The sequence below is a fragment of the Zalophus californianus genome, chromosome 12 (genome assembly GCF_009762305.2).
Source record: "Zalophus californianus isolate mZalCal1 chromosome 12, mZalCal1.pri.v2, whole genome shotgun sequence".
Classification (NCBI taxonomy): domain Eukaryota; kingdom Metazoa; phylum Chordata; class Mammalia; order Carnivora; family Otariidae; genus Zalophus; species Zalophus californianus.
In genome coordinates, this window is record NC_045606.1 from 64309634 (window position 1) to 64329999 (window position 20366).

Genomic DNA, 20366 nt, shown 5'->3' on the forward strand with positions numbered 1-20366 from the left:
CGGCACCTATGCTTCCCGTGGCAGGGATCTCTACCTGAACAGAGCGCTCTTTCCTTATGGAGTCTACTCAGCATGAGGTTCCATGATTAATAAAATAGAAATAGTCCATCATCCTCAATAAAAGAGAGTGTACGTGAGAGAAACTTGCTGACCATTTCTAATTTGATTGGGTGGAAGAGATGTGGAAAGGGTGGGTCCAGGAGTGAGGCAGGGAAGCCAGGTTCTAAAATATCACTTGGGCAGTTTTAAAAGTTCCAAATCTTAGGCCACACCCTAGACTGATTCAATCCCAAACTCTGGGGCGGGAGGTGGGGGGGTGGGGCGGCGGGAAGGATTCAGTATTTTTGAAGCTCCCCAGGTAATTTCCAATGTGCAGATGAGTTTGAGAATGACTGCCATTTTTCTCAGAAAAAGTCTAATTCATCACAGATTTAAAGGGCTGGAAGAATTACCAAATTGCACTTCCTGGGGAGGATCGTTTTAGGGCAAGAGGGAGGCCTCTGAATCTGGACTCTTGTCAGTGAGCAGATACCAAGACTGGAGACCTGAGGGGCCTGGCCAGTGAGCAGGGCATTTTCACCCTGGGGCAGAGCCAGAGGTGTGAACTGTGTCGATAAAACCGAGCTGAAGAGCTTGCCTTCAGGCACCTTTTCTTTTTTTTAAACAAGTTTTAATGGCATAATGCCAAATCTACTTAAAAATGGAAATTTCTTACTTTCATTTCTATGTTTTTAGAAATGGCTAAGTACTAAAGCTTTAAGGGCAATCGGCATAAAAACTGAATGAGCTTAATTTTGCTACATTGAACTTTCTTTCAAGGTATTAAATTTGCATACAGAAAAAAGCCCAGGTACTTAAAAATCAATGAAATGATATTATGCTCAATTAAAAAGAACATGCCTGTGTAAACACAATGCTTGGTAGCACTACCATTTATTTGAAAGTCATTTTGACAACACACTGCTTACTTAAATTAGGATTTTGAGTTAGAGATAATGGAGTACAGAAAACACTGCCTTGAAAGCAGAGCCAATGTCAATACCATCCTAATCTCTTTGCACAAAAAGAAAAATCTACCTTTTACCTACACTACAATGACTCAAAATCTTAAGAGAAAAAGACTTCAACTTGTACATTCATTCAGAATTTTAAAAATCTCTCTCATGGAAGGAAAGTTTAAAGGAGAGAATTTTCAAGACCTTCCTATACCTTAATGTCCTTTTCAACTCCAAATGTAAAACTGTATTTGCACTGATATAGTATTGTGAAATAAAGACCAAATCAAGAATGTAATGAAGTTTAAAAGCAGCTTCTCTTTTCTCAGCACAGGGAACAATTTTACTGAGTTAAATAAGAAACTTCTAGTTGTGGGGGAAAAGGGAAGGCAGAAGAGAGAAACAGGTGATCCATGACTCAAAGCTGGTCCTTAGCTGCTCTCTAAAAGAGGGAGAAGATTGAAGATTTCTGGGGCCAAACAAAGGTAATAAAGTGAAAAATGGAGTTTTAAAACCCACACACATCACTGAATTTATCCATTTTCTTCTAGACAAAGTAATTTTACAAAAGGAGGTTCGATTTTAAAGGATTTCTCTCGTTTTTCCATTTCTGAACTGAAAAGAAACTGAAGCCCAGTCTAGTTTACGGTTTTAAAATATTTAAATGATCTTAAGCCACCTGTTCAGCAAACACAATGTAAATAAGCTGCATTAACGTTCTGGTTAAAACCTACCTGATCTGGTCTTTGCTCCTTGCAAGTTCTGTGAAGCAATGCCCCCTAAAAGACAAAGAGGGGACTCTACCAAATTCAGTTTCTAATACAGGGACCGTGTAGCCTGTCCTGTGGGATAAATGCTGTCAAGAAGGAACGCCCTCTAGAGGCCAGTCATCCACATAGTCTTTTGCAATCCATCAGAGCAGTTCTCAAGTGTGGTCCCTGGACCAAGAGCATCAGCACTACTTGAGACATGGTTAGAAACGTAAATTCTGGGGACCCATCTGTTTAGTCCATTTGGGCTATCCTAGAGACAACAGAAATTTATTTCTCACAGTTCTAAAGAGTGAAAGTCCAAGATCAAGGCGCCAGCTGATTCAGTGTCTGGTGAGAGCCCTCTTCCTGGTTCACAGATGGCAACTTGTAGCTGTAGCTTCACAATGTGAAAGGTCCAACGGAGCTTGCTTGGGATTCTTTTATACGGGCACTAATCCTATTCGTGAGGGCTCCACCCTCATGACCTAATCACCTCCCAAATGTCCCACCTCCTAATACAATCACCTTGGGGGTTGGGATATCAACATATGAATTGTGGGGGGACACAAACATCCAGACCACCCCACCACCTTAGGTGAATTGAATCAGAAACCTCTGTGGTGGGGTGCAGCGACCTGTGTTTTAACAAACGCTCCAGGTGATTCTGAGGCACACGAAATTTGAGAACCACTGGATTAGAAACACTTCACTCCCAAAGATGTCAGAGAAGGAAGGTGTCTCTGTGTAAAGAAATTAATTATACAGGCATGAACTAAGCTAAACTGTCTTTCCTCCAGATAGATAGATAGATAGATAGATAGACAGACAGACAGACAAAACTAATGCTTGTATCAAGCAAAAACATGCAGATATAATTTAGGAAATATCATAAGACCACACTATAGTTTAATGTATGAGGAAACGCTTTCAGTAACTCTAAAATTATCCCCAAACTACGGCTTTAAAGAAGATTGTGTCCCTTGATGTAAATGCTAAAGCAATGTAGATGTGTAATAGCATAAATATAGAAGAAGAGTATGGGAAACCCCAGTACCTACGCCGCCCCAGGGAAGAAGACCCCTCTGTCGGAACCCTCCCCCATCGCTGAGAACTACAGCCTGCCACACACCAAGTTCACGGTCATCCAACTACAGAATGAGGCTGAACATGTTAGAGTCAAGGTAGAAATGAAAATAACAATAAAAAAACACTTTCTAGGTTTTTCATGATCTTTTTTATTGAACATACATAGTACATGTAAAACAACTGGCATAAAATTCATAAAAATACAATACTTCTATGTGATATCACTTTATTCCTGATACAGCGTTTCATGTTCTCCTTAATATCATTGTCCTATTTTAATACAATACTTTTCCTGCAAAGCGTTTTTTAGAGGCTTTTCTGCTTATAGAAATACTGCCCCCACTTTGTTTTTTCATATGTGACAGCAAGAGCTATTTTTACCACCTCCTTGCCATCCTTACCTTCCTCACACTAAAGCAAAAAAATATTTTTAAATGCTAAAAATGAGTAAAATACTGAGCTTTAATACTGTTTTGTCATGTGTATGGAAACTACTGCTATTCTATGTTGCCATAAAAGATACTGATCATCTACAGCACCGGCTGCTACCAGATGTGACCAAGGCTGAGTGTGCCGTGTAGCCCAAGGCCTCTGTTCTTAACTGACTGGCCTAAAATATAATCATAGCTTGCTGGTGGAGTTACATTAATAAATATCATTACAAAAGCATTCTTATGGGGAGAAAAAAGAACAACCTAATTGGACCACTTTCAACCTTTCCCAGCATATGAAACAGTCAAAACGGTATTTTAGTGTTTTTCCTGTACAGAATTTCCAATCATCACATGTGAACTCCTCAGGAAGGGAATGACTGGAGGGTGGGGAGAAAAGAGAGTGACTTTAAAAGCACAGTTTTTGAAAACCTGGAACGGCTGCGTGTGTGAGACAGCCACGTTTCCGTGAACAGTCTCACATGGAGCGGAGCGCGCCTCCCTCCTCCCGCCCACGGCGACTCTCAGCCACCTCGGCCTCAAGTGCCCTCTTGCCATTTTTCTGGATTGCTGCATCATTGCTCAAATTCTACTCCTAATCCACGACTCCCCAGCTGCTTCCCTATTTTCTGAAACTGGCAGAAGCCCAAGAAATAAAAGTCACCCAGCGAGCGAGGAGGAGGGGGCAGGCACCCGAAGACACTGATGGCAGCTCTGGCCAGAGGAGGCTCCCGGGAAACGCGGGCTGCGTGCGGGGCGGGCTGGGGGCTGCGCGCTCGCCAGCCCACGCTGTCCTTGCAGCTGTCTGCTCTAAGCAAGCTAGTGCTTCCCCCAGACCAGGCTTGTCCTTGGGCTCTGGTGAGAAGGCGGAAAGGGAAGAGCTCTTCAGTGGCTCCCAGGAGTGGGCACCGGAAACCATCCCTGAGGACTCAGGTCTCAAGGACAGTCCACAATGAGGTTAAGCTGCCTGTGGTTAATAAAGAGAACACTGTATAATTAAATGTGTAGTCCATCGGAGTCATGGTTTGCTTAGACTTTAAAATCTTAAAACCGTTTCTCAGAACCATGAGGATTCACTGTTTTGAAGAATCTCATTTCACACAAATTAACTTCTAAGAAACAAAAATTCATACTAGGAATTCAGAGCAGGTTTGGGAATCTTTCAAAATGAAAATAAATAAGAAGGAAAAAAACATAAAGAGGAAGGCTGAATGTATTCATTCCTCGTACTGAAATTATCGTTTTGGGGATCAAAATTATAACATAAGGCTTAAGGCTTTGTCTTACGAAAGACAGGCAATTTAAAAAGTAAAATATAAAAACTCCATTTACTTCTCATTATGCGTTTACTTTTTTGACAGAAAAATTAGTCATGTTTTATTGTATCTTACTAGTAAAAGAAAAACTACACATACTACAGTCTACTGTTCCGCTGTAATTTATGTCTACTCATATACACATTAGTTTGTAGATGCATTATATTTGGGTCATTCAAAATAGTTGATCTTAAAACTATAATTAAACATGAAAAATTTTTACAGTGGGTTAAAGGTATTAAAATATAAACATCTGAATAATACTAAAAACGAGAAAAATACACAATTGCCATTAAATTTTTTTTAACCAAGAATAAGTGCTTTCGAAGCAACTAAACGAGTAAATGACACTTATTTGACTAAGAATGCTGGGAGAGAAAGAGGGAGAAAGGGGAGTGAGAAGACACGCTGACGCCACATGGTTGGTAACTACAGGAATTTTGTCCTGATCACTAGAGCCAAGAATCTGGAGTAGTCATGGGCAGGAAATGCTTCATTAACAAGAGCAACAAGAAACAAAAGAACATGAAGAAGTGAAACAGGTAAGTCCACATAGCAAGTACCCATGTCTGCCCCATCTGCTCTTACGGAAGTTGATGACAGGGGCCCAACATGACTGAGGAGCTTACGACAGTCACGGAGACGTCCAAATGACAAGAACAAGAGGCAGAAGAGGAAGCAAGGAGCACCAAGAGTCCATGAACTAAAATCAGCCCCTACAACGGTCAGAACTCACGATATTTTCATGCCTTCCTTGTCATGACCCATCATATTTCTTTTACAGGTAGTTTTGCTCACTCACTTTAGCACAAATATTTAAGTCAGGTACAAACATATACTCATTTGCATAGCAAATTTTAAGGGGCTGCATTGAAATAGTAACCAATTAAGGTATAAGTATTTTTACAATCAGAACGACATTTGAATTGACCAAACAAAATGTTTTCTATTTGAAAACAGTTACCTATAAAAGTTTTTGGGATTTGAATTAAAAACAAGGCATGAGTTATTAGCAAAACATTAAAACCATTACTGATGTACTTCTCTGTAGGTCTGTAGGCAGCAGTCATTCTTCTGTAACTTCTAAGACCTTGTAAACACTGTTCTGGAATACAGTGGTGAAGTGTGGCTTGGAATCCTTCACCAAGAGGTTACATAAGGGAGGTTTCCCAGCATTTGCAGGATCTTCCACGTCCCAAATTTCAGGCATACTGCACCCAGGCCTAGAGAAATTAAGGTAGAGAGTAAAAATTAAAGTACATTATATATGGCAGATGAAGCAAAGCACACTTTTTAGATTCCTGCCCCCATTTCATTTTTTCTATGTAAATTAGGTTAGTTTTAAAAATCCTATTATATTTATTTAAGCTGCCATAAATTCTCTTTAGAACAAGGTGAATACAGCAAAGTTGACTATAAAAAAAAAAGAAAAAGACATACAAAAATACATGAATTCAGTTGATCAAGAGAGATCTTGCTTAAATTCTGCCTCAGCTACTTAGCAAGAATGTGTTTTTGGATAGCTCACACAGTCTCTCCCCATATTTGTCAAATGGGGAATACCCATGACGTGGGTGTGTCATGAGGACTTACAGAAAGAGAGAGAGAGAGAGAGATTGTATCTAGCTAGCACTGTGCCTGGCACACAGTAAGAGGTTAATGTATTATATTGACTTGAAAATTATAATTGGCAGATATGCTTAGGTCACATTTATGCAACTTCCCACTACTGTCTCCTAGAATGAGTCAATTTAAAGCAAATCCAGTGGTGTTCAGCTCATGTTTTAGCTAAATGCACAATTAAATTTTAAAAACAATATATTTTATAAAGAATAGCAGAAGTAAAATTGGCATTGTATGATATTTGTCCCAATAACTTCTGCAGATAACTATAACATACATTTATTTATTTATTTATTTATTTATTTATTTTAAAGATTTTATTTATTTGACAGAGAGAGACACAGCGAGAGAAGGAACACAAGCAGGGGGGAGTGGGAGAGGGAGAAGCAGGCTTCCCACAGAGCAGGGAGTCCAATTTGGGGCTCGATCCCAGGACTCTGGGATCATGACCTGAGCCGAAGGCAGACACTTAACGACTGAGCCACCCAGGTGCCCCGTAACATTTATTTTCAATCTAAAGCAGTGTTCTAGATATAACTGTTGGCTTTCACTAGGTTCACAAATTTTTCTTTTTTTTTTTTCCTTTTTTTGGCTTTTATTACATTGAAGATTTTTTTGTTCTTATATTCCAAAATGTCACTCTTTTAGGGATGGTGATTTTTATGTCTTGTGTAAGGAATTCTTCCCTATCACGATATCATGAGAATATGCATTGTGTCTTCCATGAAAGTCTTAGAGTTCTGTTTTTCACAGTTAGACCTATAACTCATCTGAAATTAATTTTTCTGTATGGTGTGAGGTAGAGATTTAATTTTTCCACTGAGATAGCCAAGGGCTCTAGGTCCATTTATTAATTATTATTTATCAAATCCATCCTTGCCCCCCACTACTCAGTACCTGGTACATTGCTTTCAAATCTATATTACCTGTTTTATAATCACCAATGTAATAACGGATTCAGGCAAGAATCAAAACTGGATGCAACCTATCTGGTGAAAGGTTGTTGAGAAAGAGGATAAACAAATGGCCTCCAAGTATCTCCACAGATTTCTTATTAATTCTAAAGGAGATCTGTCCCCTTAAAGATCAAGTGATCAAACTTAGCATCACCAATGATAGAACAAAGTGATCTCTACCTCCTCAAGTGACATATGGAGAGTATACAACCCCTCTGGGGTAATTAATATTCTTGCCACAATTTGCTCAACTAAATCTAATCATGAGGAAGGAATTAGACAAATCCAAACATGGAACATTCCTAGAAGACAACTGGCCTGAACTCTTCGAAAATATCAATAAAAACAAAACAGGTGAAAGGGAGTTCACAATTTTTATGTGCTATTTGAGAAATTAAAAAAAAGAGAAAAATACAAAACACAGAAAAATTATAGAGAATTGGCAACTGCTTATGTTTTGTCATGGTTGCTTCACTTTAAGAGAAAAAACCACTTCTAACATGTCCTTTTTATTCCCAAAGGCAGCCCCACTCCCCTGCTCTCCACGAGGCAAGCACCATGGCAGGAGTACATACGCTTTTTTCTTAATAACATCTTCAATTTAAAGCTAACTACCATCCAAAAAGTGCCAAAATATAGGCCTATCAAAATAAGAAAAAAAATGAAAGTCACTGTCACTGCCAATGCCATTTCTCAGAGGTGGCCTGTGTACACAATCTAGCACACATTCTGCGAGGCCTCTTTCATCCAAGTTCAGACACAAGTGCATACAAACATAGGCACGGATTTATATATGTAGATGCCCCTGGGTTGCTTTTACAAAAATGAGATTATTTTGGGACTCCTCACTTGACAAGAAAATGTGGCCATTATTCCACCTCAGCACCTAAAGATCTACTTCATTCTTTTGAATAGTTGCTAGTATGTCCATGTATTAATGAACCACTGTGTTATGGATGGATATTCTGATTCCCATTTTGCCGTTGTAAAGTGATGTTGATATAAAGATTCTTGTGCCGGTACCTTTCTGCAAGCTGAATTTCTAGAAGCAGCACTATGGCTACATCACAGGGCTACACAATTTTCACTTTGCCCCTGTCAGATTATCTCCCAAAAGGTTTTACCAATGAGTGCTCTCAAGAAGAGTGTAGAGGGCACATTTTTTGCACAGCCTCCCTGACGCCAGATTCTATCAACACTTGAGTACTTATGACAGTAAGATTGGGCTTGGGTTCTCTACCACTTAATTTTCTCACACATGCTGAGTCCCAACTGTGACTACACTGCTGGCTGTGGGCAGTAGAGAGCACAACACACGGGCAGAGAAAACTACCTGGCTCCTGGGTTCACCTGCTTTCAGGAGAAAGAGAAGGCTAAGAGCTGCCTTTGTGAGCTCTGTTGGCCTAAGTGTAACACCCTGTAGTCCTTATCCAGTTTCCAGAAGCTTCTCCAGGAGCCAGCCAGCTAGATCTTTAAATAGCATTACTGAAAATGGGAATAATTTTCCTTTGAATTCATGTGTTTTAATTGTATGTCAACTCTATTATTGGAATTAATGAGAAAGAAAGCAGAGAACTGAGAATAAAGGAGTAGATAATTAAAAACTCATCTACAACTTGCATTTGAGTACATTTTCATACTTGTATTTGAATACGTGGTGTCAAGTATTTAAAGAATAATCAAGCTACACAATTAAAGCCCACTGGTGCTGAGATCACACAAATGCAGTGCTCACCAATGTGCTGGGCAGAGTTTAAGTGCTAGATATATATTGAGTCCCTCTTCCCTTTCTTCTCCTACTGAGTCCCTACTTCCTCCCCCTGCTCTGACACACTCTTCTCTTCCAGTAACCTACAGATGTCTCAGGCATAACTGAAATGGACAGTGGAGTCCAAAGTATTAAAGAAGATCCTTCTGTCAAGAAACTCAGTTTTCCTACTGCACTAAATATTAGTCCTTCTTCCCTTTCCTCTCCTGCCTCAGTCCCCGATTTGCTTCCCTGGCAGAACAGAAACTGCAGCTTGTGTTTTGTTTCAAGGTTTAAGCAGAGTGCACCTGCCTAAAATTTCCTGAGACTTATTATCAGCTTAAATCTTGCAGTAGATGGAGAGTGCTTTTTTAGTTACTGAGGAAAATAGATTAGAGAAAGTCACTTCCCTTAGCTTCCTCCTCTCCATGCTGGAAAAACACAGGGGCAAGTCAAGCTCCAGATGGGGAAATCGAGCACACACTCCCACCCCAGATTCTCAGTCTTAGGGCCCATAAATGAGCGCTAAATGGAAATGATCCAAAGTCAGTGAATTCACTGCTGACCTTGTCTAGTGTACAAGATTGATTGCCATACTTCCTAAATTTGTCTTTCAGCCCTTCTGGTGTACAAAACAGTGCTCTGCCCATCAGAACATGAGACCACTACAGTGAGGCAAATCCAAGGAGCTCCATCAATATCTTAGAATACAAAGCGCCCCAGCCTCTGCAATTCCCACACATTCAAAACACTATGCACGGTCTAGAAAAAAAATGAAGAATCTTGAATCAAGGCTCATCATTAGCTTGGGGACAGAAAGGTCATAAAGCATTATTTTTATGTTCCAGTAACCTATAGGTGTCTCAGGCTGATCACTGAACTAGAAAGTGAAGCCCAAGGCAATAAAAGAAGATCACAATGTGGGTGGAAATCTCCGTCAAGAAACTATGTTCTCCTGACTGCAAATGTCAACCTACCATTCATTTACATTACGATGTCCTCATAAAATTGTTATGAGAGATGCTTGTGGCTTTTTTGTCCTAAGTTTATATAACAAAGTTAATTAAAAGCGAGATTCTTATGTTTATAAGGAACTAAAACATTTTCTGAATTACGACTCTAAGAACAAGAACATTTTGTATAGATCCTGATTCAATTCAAGTCACCTGGGACCCATTCATAGGAAAATCATTCAATAATCAACAATTGTTTGAGTTTCCTTGTGGGCAATGTGGACAGCTACTGCATCACAAAACGATTCTCACTCCTGAGTCAATATTTAATTATTTTGTCTTAACACCCTTGTGTATCACTGAAATACATGGTGAGTAAGTATGATTAAGCCACAAACACAGCAACCTCCAAAGGCCTCTGTTTAAAGGGAAGTGAGAATTTTAAAAATAATAGTATTCCATAAAATACTCTTGATCTGTAATGAACTTCTCATGTCTGTGATCCTCATGGAGCCAATGCTTTGGTATTTTAAAAGCAAGCTCCTGTCATCGGCTGTCTCATCACCCAGGTGTAAGATTTCTAAACAGTCAACTTCACAATTCATATTTGCTTTGCAGAGCTTACTAACTTTTGCTATTCTATGCTTAATGGACTTCCTTGAGTGGAAACAGTTTTTCAAACTATAAACCCAAGAGAATGTGGGTCACAGTAAAGTTAATTATTTCCCCACTCAAATCAGATGTGGAACAGCAAGAAGGAAGGGTCGCTCTGAGGTGATGCTGGGACGGGGGGGCCTGTCCCTCATGGACACGGTGCAGACACGTGGCACGTGCAAAGGAGGCCCTCTCAGCTGCCTGCCTTACTTCATTACAGTGAGAATCACCATTATTCGGTTGCAGACTCTGCAAGTCTTTTTAAAAGAAAATACATCCGACTTTAAGTTAAAAGTTTTTAAAAACATCAAAGGCAAATATGAGCAATTTGGGAAATTGTCAGTGCCAATACAATACCTTTAAGGTAGTGTACACATGCAAATCATTATAAAAAAACATTTGTAATGAGCAGAAAGGAAAAAATTCCAATGCAAATAATGATCTAAAAAGTTTTACCACTTATACTATGCTGAAAGTTACATATATCCCCCATATATGACGAGTAAAGCATTTGCCATAAGACTGAATTAATTTTCATGTCTTATGAATATAAAATATTAACTGTGTTGAATACTCACTTGGATCTTCTTATACACCAGGACTCTTCTAGAATGTAATAATTCACTTGTAACTTTATCAATTCCCGCTTCACTTCTTCAGCTGCTTTTCGACTATACATTGAGTAAACTATTTTCGTTCTGGCTCTTTAAAGAAAAATAATTGGGCAGAAGATTTTCAAGATTAAAAGGATGCAATCAATCTATTTGGAAGAGAGCACTGAATGGAAAGAAGAAGAAAGACTACAGAAGAGTCAGGTCAAGAGAACATGCTTCACAGAGTTCCTGCTCAGGGGCATCGGGGAGGTCAAAAGAAAAAGGTAGAAGCATAGCATAAGAGTCCTGGGAGAAGAGGCTCAGTTTAATGCATCCCTGCATTTCCAAACTTAGTCTTTTTGTTTGTTTGCTTGCTTGGTTTTGTTCTGTATTCTCCATGACCCTGTCATACATGAGAGTAAGGCCTGCTGTGCGTGGACGCACATAAACACGGCTACCCGCCTACGTTACAGCTACACCGCAGTCCCAACTTTGAACGCAGCCAGAACTGGCATTCACGGCTCTCCGTTTTATTCCTAGATTAAGAAACAAAAAAACAACAACTAAACTTATTCAACACAACTGTTCTGGAAATAAGCTTACTGAAATTGATTTTTAGTGAAAAGATTTTTTATTTATAAAACAGAAGTGTCACTGTTACACAAAAGAACAGATTAATAGGATTCACCCAATCACTTAGGAAATGAATAGCTTGACCTAACCCAGAAATTGCATGAAAATTAAATCTATGTCCTTTTCAAAGAGAACACAATAACTCTAACTTATGAAAAATATAAAACACAAAAACCAAGACCATTCTAGTAGGCTACATGGGTGAAAATCAGAATAAATTCAAATCTTTGAATGGGATTCCATCAACTGACTCTTCAGAATTCAAGAAAAATAGCCAAAAGGAAACCTTAATAAAAGATAGAGGCTCATGAATCTTCTGGGGAGCTTAAGGAGGATGATGACTAATAAGGACCTGGCTGTCTTGCAATTCACTTCACCTGTAGAAGACAGACATGCTATGATTTCATTTTGCTGCCTAGTAGAGAAGAGAACCCCCAACGTTGTAGTTTTATTGCCCAATAAACATTTTTGTATCTGACTTGGCCCTCTTATTTCACCACTGTTTTCTCCCCTAATTCTATAAATCCCCGTTCACTGCAGCCTTCTGGAAACACTCATTATTTTACTGGTTCCCTCACTCAGGATTTGTGTGAGAAATTTGTTTTGGGTGATGTGAGAATTGTGTACTAACCTTAACCCTGCATCTTCATAATGCGGATGATTCACAATGGGCCGAAGCGCAGAGAGCTTCACACTTGCCATTGTGGGCATGGCACCTGCAAACACTGCGTCTGCAAAGCAGGAAAGACGGTCTCAGGAAGACACTCAGTGAGGCTTACAAGGGTCTCCTTCTGGTCAACTCGGTCGCTTCCCAGGTGAGAAAGTGGAGGCCCAGAGAGGTTCATGACTTAAAAGACTCAATGGAAGAACCAGACTGAAGTCAGCTGGCTGGTAAAATGGCTATCAGCCCCCTGGCTTGGGTAAACCATTTTCTTTGGAAGTTAGAGCCTCCTCCTTTCATCAGTGAGGATTTCTGGGGCTTTGTTTGTTTGTTTGTTTGTTTTTGTAATATCTTAGGAATCTGTCCTGCCTCTAGGAAAGAATAACGAATTGGCTAGGAAAGTTTTATAGCACCAAGGAATTCTAGGAAATGATTTAAAATTCAGTCATTTGATACTCAGATAACAACAAAATCTCCCTTGAATAAAGTGTCATATTTTGAGTTCATTTCAAGAAGGAATGTGCAAGACTAAGATTAAAAACTCATTAGGAAAATAAGCACAACAAAAATTATTTTAAATTATGCCACACAAAACTTTGGATGAATTCTGAAAAAACATTAGAATTTATGGAAGAAAGCAAAATAGGTTACTAAGAAAATATAACATTTCCTTTGCAAACCATTTAAGTAAGATTGACATCTCTCTTTTTCTGAATAATCTAGAAGCAGCACTGCTTAGAAAGAGTAAGGTCATTGGAAGTAATGTGGGTTTAAGATTTTGCTGTGGCATATAAAATTATGGGGGAAACTTACCTGGTTTAGTACTGTATTTGATCCATTCTATAAGTTCTTCTTGTGGCAAATTGCTGAACTCCCCTACAATATTCCACTGGGTTTGCAGATTTGCTGAACCTTGTATTGACATTGCTGCTAATACAGCAAAAACAACAGCACCAGGATGTACTTTGCAAAAGAGCCATCCAAACAGCTGAAACCAAATGAAGAATACACTGATAATTGTTAGTACAAAGCAGCCTGCATCCAATAAACAAAAGTTCTTCCCAGAGGAGAATGCAGTCTCTGGCAGAGTCCCAGATAAAGGACTAATTATTCTAAGAAAAAGTTCCAGAAACAATGACCAGAGGGATTAAAAGAATTTTGCCATTAGCCTTACATGGGTGGGACATAATTTAAGAAGCAGTTCTCTCAATTTGTTCTAATTCCAGGTTCAGGTAAAGCCAGCACCACCTACATAATTTGCCAGGCCCAATGCAGAATGAAAATATGGGACCTCTTGTTCAAAAATTATTTAGAAGTTCAAAAGAACAACAGAAGAATATCCAAGTAGGTGTAGGGTCCTTCTGAGGGTGGGCCCCCATGTGTTCGCAGAGGTCCCACACCTGTGAAACCTTCCCCGGGGCAAGGTTCTCTATCTTCAGCCATGGCGCAGGCTGGGATTTAAGATGCAAGGCTTCCCATCAGCCTCCTTTCCTGTCCCAGCCTGGGGGAGTCAGGGAGAGTGGCTTCATCCCTAAGCTGGCCTCCAGTAAACACTGCCTCTCCTAACACAACACCACCATTCCGATTGGGAACCTTGAGGCTGACTGATCTTTCCATTCAAATAGTCCACACTCAGTAACACTTTGTCCCGCTCATTCTCCCCTTAAGTTCTCTATGTCTGGAGAACCAGATCCAGCTTTTTGAGGGCATATATATATATATTTTTTTGCTTTTTGACTTTTCTATTTACCATTCTACCCTCATCTCTAGAGCGTGCTGTAGATGCTTAGTAAATATTTGCTAAATTTAAGAAAGCGACTGCTGCTGCACCTTGGCCAATGGTCTGATGAAAAGGGGACACCGTGTAGAAGCATAAATCTGTGGATACAGAGCAAGGAGGCAGTTAGCCAGGAAAAATAAATAGCAAATAACTAAAATGGCTTACACTAAATTCTAAAAAGTCAAGCCAGGGATGTTCATAAAAATGTATACTCAAATGAAAAAAAAATTTCTTTAAGCTTGATACCGAAAAAGAACATCTATTTGAAAGTACCTGCAACTTGAAATCACTGGTTAGAATTCTTTGGGGTAGGAATATCAAAACAACAAAAAATTATTTCTACAATGAAGCTCTGTTTTCTATCAAAATCTGTAGTAATCACTCATGAATTCAGCCTACACTACTTGAGTATTCATTGTATGCCAAAGACTATTTTAGAATACATGACCTGCTTTGGCCTTTGCCCTTTAGGAGAGGTTAATACAAAACCATGAAGAACTTTCACTACAACAGTTTAAAGAATTTTGAGTAATTCAGTATTATTTTAGGGGGCCATTCAATAACAAAGGCAGGGGTAAAGTGACCATAGCAGCTATAACGCCAATATAACACCACCTTACCTGTCTTGAACAGATCAAGGAAGCCATAACACACATGTGTGGTGTCAGGAAGAGTTTTAGTCTCATAATCAAGATACCGAGGACTGTATATGCTAACAGTTGCAATGCATGATAAACTAGCTGAAAGAAAGAGAAAATATTTTTTCATTCCTACTATTTGTGAAGTTTAATATATTGTTAAAAAGATGAATATCCAGAAAAGGGTGCTTTTTCTTAGTAACAATATTGTGATTTCTGAAATAAACGAGTCTTAAAATTCACTTTCAAACTTCTCTATCTTATTAGAAGCTAAAATTATAAGCCACTACCGTAAGTGGTTTTAGAATTTTGCTCAGAGTTAAGCCTGCAGTTAATAAAGCCCACATTTCTGAATCAAACTTGGTGCTACCATCAGATTAAGGTAGGAAAGTCGTAATCAAAATAATACTGCTTGAGATCCCAGAGCTCTGCCTTGGAACAGCCATCAAAACCAGCTGAAATATGCAATACCGTATTATTAACTGCAGTCACCCATGCTGTTGCTAAGAGAGTAGATCTTAAAAAGTCCTCATCACAAGAAAAAAGATTTTTTTGTATGGGTGATGGATGTTAGCTAAGGACTTATTATGGTGACCATTTCACAATGTACAAACATCTGATTAATTATGTTGTATATCTGTAAACCAATATCATGTTACATGTCAATTATACCTTAATAAAAATAAACAAAAATGAAGGAAGGAAGGGAGGGAGGGAGGGAGGGAAGGGGAGGGAGGGAAGGGGAGGGGAGGGGGGGAGGGAAGGGAAGGGAAGGGAAAGGAGAAGAGAAGGGAAGGGAAGGGAAGGGAAGGGAAGGGAAGGGAGGGGAAGGGAAGGGAAGGGAAGGGAAGGCGGAAGGGGAAGGGGAAGGAAAGGGAAAGGAAGGAAGAAAGAAAAACAGGTGGCATCACCAAGAGAGGGAAGCAGCAACCATTCACACAATAAACCAGATCATCCTGAGGATGATCAGAACAGACCAAATGAGCTTCCTACTTAACTGTTTTAACAAATGAATGGTCGTGTTTGTAACAGTCTCATAAAAACACACACAGACCTATTTTGAAGATGATGAGTGACAATTACCAATACTTAAAAACTGGAACTAGAAAGAAAAGTCCAAATATACAGAAAATTTTAGTAATATTGAGTCTTTACCTCTCCATGATCAAACTGGTGTTTTCTGAAATGGAATAAGAAATACTACTATTGAATCATTACTGAAGCACTTACTTCAACTATTTGCATTATCTTACAAATATGAAGTTTTACAACTTGTATAATATTCCAATGGACACATATATGTAAATAAAAATAACTAACAGTTATGAACTGAAACTGGTGCCACAATGTTTTAAAAGACAGTTGATTTTTTTTTTTAATGACAATGCTGCATACCGTGCACATTGACTACATGATAATTACTGGCTCAACAAAGGCACACTGTGGTGTATGAGATACCTCCCTGGGGAATATTCTGGCAAAGCAGGGAGTGAAGGGAAGCCTGAAGCCTTCCATACTTCCATACCCCTGCTTCTCATCACCAGTGGTCCCTGAGCTCCCCCATAAACTGCAGCTGCTAGAGATCATTAGGAAACCACACATAAAAGATGTTTCAGCAGCGGCTACGGAATATACCAATAGCCCACTTTAGTTTTGCTTGACAGTTTTTAATTTCCTGAGAAAGGATACATGCTTAAAGGCCCATATACCTCCCTACATCTCCCTCTGACCCCACACCACCCCTTCCCTGCCATCCCATTTCGATTATCATCACAGTGGTGCCAGCAAATTTTTTGAAAATGGTAATCTAGTCATGCCAATTCCTTACTTAAAACCCTCCAGTGGATTCCTTTTGTAATAAGAATAAACTCTCAAATCCTTACCATGCCGCACATGTTCTTCCTACTTCTCGTTCTTGAAACTCATTGTCTACCGCATTCCCTCTTGGTCACTGTGCTCCAGTCACACAAGACTAATCTTACTCCCTCAAACATCAGAGAGACTCCCCATATTCAGTGCCCTCTCCATAATCACTCCTACTCCATTTCCCTGTTTTATCTCCTCAAAGGTGTTCATTCACTGGTTTCTTGATTACCATCTGTCTCGCCCTACCAAAAATGAACCCCTCGGGACTACAGGGCACAAACCCACCCATCGTCAATTTCATTGAGCACTAATAACACTGCAGATACAGCAGGAAATAAGACAGGAAAATACCTTTGCCCTCACAGAGCTTACATATAAGTCAAGGGAGAAAACAAAAAGTAAATGAGCAAAGACACATGGTGATAAGTACTGTGGAGAGAAAGAAGCAGGGCAAAAGGTGCCAGGAATGCTGGGTGACCGGGAAGGTGTATGTCAATCCATGTGGTCACCAACTGAGTGACATGTGAGCAAGGCCTGAAAGGAGTGGAGAGTTTGAGGTTGAGCATCCCTCAGGCAGAAAGACCGTACAGAGACCCATAGCAGGAAGGTCCTTAATGGGCTAACTCCAAAGACAGCAAGACTAGAGAAGAGAGAGGTGGGGGAGAATAGTGGTGCCACAGGAGACAGGCAGTGCACCAGTGTTCAAGTATAAAGGGTGATAAATGCTTGAGAGAGAAGATAAAGCATGAGATAATGGGGAATAACAAGCAAGGAGACAAGGAATCTCTGCGTCAGAAGTGATCGTCAGGAAAGCCTTCTTGAAGGAGGTGATGTTTAAACAAGAATTAAAGGAGTGGGCCACATGCAGAGCCAGGCTGTGGGGAGCGGAGGGCACAAACCAGGCAAAACTGCAGAGGCAGGAAACCAAGCCGCCCTGGTTTAAAGAGCAGAAGGCAGGTCCATGGGACATGAGTGTAGCAGAAAAGAGAAAAATGAGAATTTATTTTTCTCTCAGTCGCCTCTTTGTGTCCTTCACTCATTTTTCTAATGGGGTTTTAGCATTTTTCCTATTAATTTGTAGAAGTTGCTTATGTATGCCAGTCATTAGTCCTTTGTCGTATATTGGGAATATTTCCCCAATTTGTCTTTTTCTTTGAACACGTTCACAGTATCTTATCAAACCAAAATATTTATCTAGTCAGCCTTTTCAATCTTTCCTTCTAGCTTACAGGTTTTATGTCATACTTAACAAGGCCTCTCTAAAGCTAAAATTCTAAAAATAATCTCTTGGTTAATATTGGGGTTTTATTTTTTTCCCTACATTTAAATCTTTGCTCCATCTGAAATTTAGTTTGTTGTAAACATGAAGTATGAATCAGTTTTAATTTTCCTGCTCTTCTCTCAAAAGACAGTCCATTGGTCCTAAAACCATCAACAGAATAATTTATTTTCCCTGCTAAACTGAAGCACAAAGCTGTGTCCTTCACATATAGATTATGTGTAGGCCTACCGTAGGAGTGTATGGATGGATTTGAAGTATGAATAAGTGATGTTCTGAGCTCTGCACAGATAGGGAATAATGAGAACAGCAAAGAGGAATGAAAACACCAGTTATCAAATGTTGAGTGCAACATGAACTATAAAAATACATCGTAAATATCTACTTAATAATGTAACAAAATGATTAATAGCATATTTACCTTATATGTGCCTGTTGTTTAGTTATAGACACCCCACATGTCACTAATAATCTGCAAATAGATTTTTAACACTTTAGAAGAGCTGTGTTGGGAAAAACAAAATTTCAACTAAAGTATCTTCTAAACTTTCAAACTTCTACTTAAAAATATAAGAAGTATGGAGCTAAGAGATAACTCAGGAAATAATTATAACACGATACTCTTCCATTTATACAGTACTTGACCATATCTAATACCCAACAGCCCCGTACTGTAGATTGTATTATCCTCATTTTGTAAATGAGCAACAGGCTCAGATGGATTAAATGATCTCCCAGAAGGTGGACAACAACCAGGAGGCATTGCTAAGCCCTGAAACCTGACCTTCTTTGTGGCTTCCAATTCACATTCAGAATTCCACCGTGCCAAGGTTGTTGGCAATGCCGTTCCTTAATCATATATACACATACCTGGACAAAGAACTCAGAGACTGATAAGTACAACTAACCAAACACTAAGTGTGCATATTTAGCAGCAACTGGAAGGTCATCTGATCTGAATCCTATCCCCAGTGTGGGTGTCCTCTATAATACTGCTGACAGGTTTTCATCCAGCTCTTAGAAGAACCACCCAACTGCTGCTTGAGTCTGTAACACTTTCCTAGTCAGTCTAGATCAATTCTGGTCAAAAATCCTTCCCCCTAGAATTGGCCATGATTCTAAGGAGCCAAAATGAGTGTAATCTTATTTCCAAGTGGCAGGCTTTTAAATATTTGAAAATAGTTATCCATTCTCCCTTTGAATCCTCCTTCTTTAAATCAAACATCTCAGCTTTTTTAACCTGATGTAATTGTTTTCATCATCTCTAGCCATCCAGGTTGCTGTCTTTTTAATGCATTCTGAATTGCCAACGTTGGTATTCTTTGATTACCTACTGGGTGCACACCCACATAAAGTATGCAAAAGGCAAAGGAAGCACAGAGTCTGGCACAGAGCAGAAACTGACTGACTAAAACTCATTAGATTTGAAAAGCTTGTGGGACTACAAAGCTGAACACGACACAACACCCAATAAGGGGGGAAAGGTGCCGAGTTTGATTCTTGCTATTCCCTTGCTTTTTAATGGACATGATGTGAGGCTGGCAACAACCTCTCTGATCTTCTAAAGCTGCATCTGTCAAGATGGAGATAATAATATCCCCTATAGGGCTGTCAAATAAGCAGGTGCAATAACACATGTGATATGTTCAGGGAGAGTACAAATATATAATGTGAACAATAATTACAGTACAGAATATTCTACAAATATATAACACTGTGTTAACACCGAAATTACTAACTACAAATCAGAAAACCTTTAGGGTCTATCATCTGGTTTTTGATTATAGATTAATCTTTATTCATTCTCTTAAAACACTTGCAGTTACAGAATTCACCAACTGTTAAAAGAAAAAAGAGAATATCATACCTGCTCTTTGCTAAAGACTGGAACTTCCCTGACCTGATTTAAATCTGGGCTTAGAATTTCATTATCAAAGCCAAGTTGGGAGTCTAACAATTTTATTGATGTTGGTAATACATTATCAATAGTCTATTTTTTTGATCAATAACGATAAACTCGATCCAGGAGTTTGTGAGCAATGTACAGATGACTTAGAATGTCATATATTAAATATTTTAGTGAAATATTACATAAAGCTAAAAGTCAGTCAGTAATAGTTTACAAAGACAAAAATAACTGTATCTGGGTCAATATGGTCTCTTTGATCATGTCTTTCAAAAATACATGACTACCAAAACCCGAGCCTTTTCCTAGGTCTATTTTATGCTGGTAGATAGTAGAATTTTTTTAAGGCTTGTAAATGTTCACCAAGGGCTAGGAGTAAGAAAATACAGAATATGTTTCAACAAATCTATATAAAACATTGTGTCAGATTAACATGTAACTTAATATACTTAACTACTAGGTAGAAACGAGAAAGTGCTTTATTATAAGAAAGAGCT

The 20366-nt window shown here is 39.1% G+C and overlaps 1 protein-coding gene across 1 annotated transcript in view; it reads right to left on the minus strand.

Annotated features, from left to right (window-relative positions):
- Window positions 1-2967: 2967 nt before the first annotated feature.
- Window positions 2968-20366, minus strand: part of DPY19L1 (dpy-19 like C-mannosyltransferase 1) — an 84967-nt gene continuing 67568 nt past the window's right edge. Inside the window, 8 exon segments of the mRNA XM_027573802.2 lie at window positions 2968-5803; window positions 11092-11217; window positions 12371-12470; window positions 13214-13388; window positions 14801-14920; window positions 15974-15998; window positions 18385-18410; window positions 18412-18435. Of these exon segments, the coding sequence (XP_027429603.2) occupies window positions 5647-5803; window positions 11092-11217; window positions 12371-12470; window positions 13214-13388; window positions 14801-14920; window positions 15974-15998; window positions 18385-18410; window positions 18412-18435 (753 nt within the window). The 3' untranslated portion in view covers window positions 2968-5646.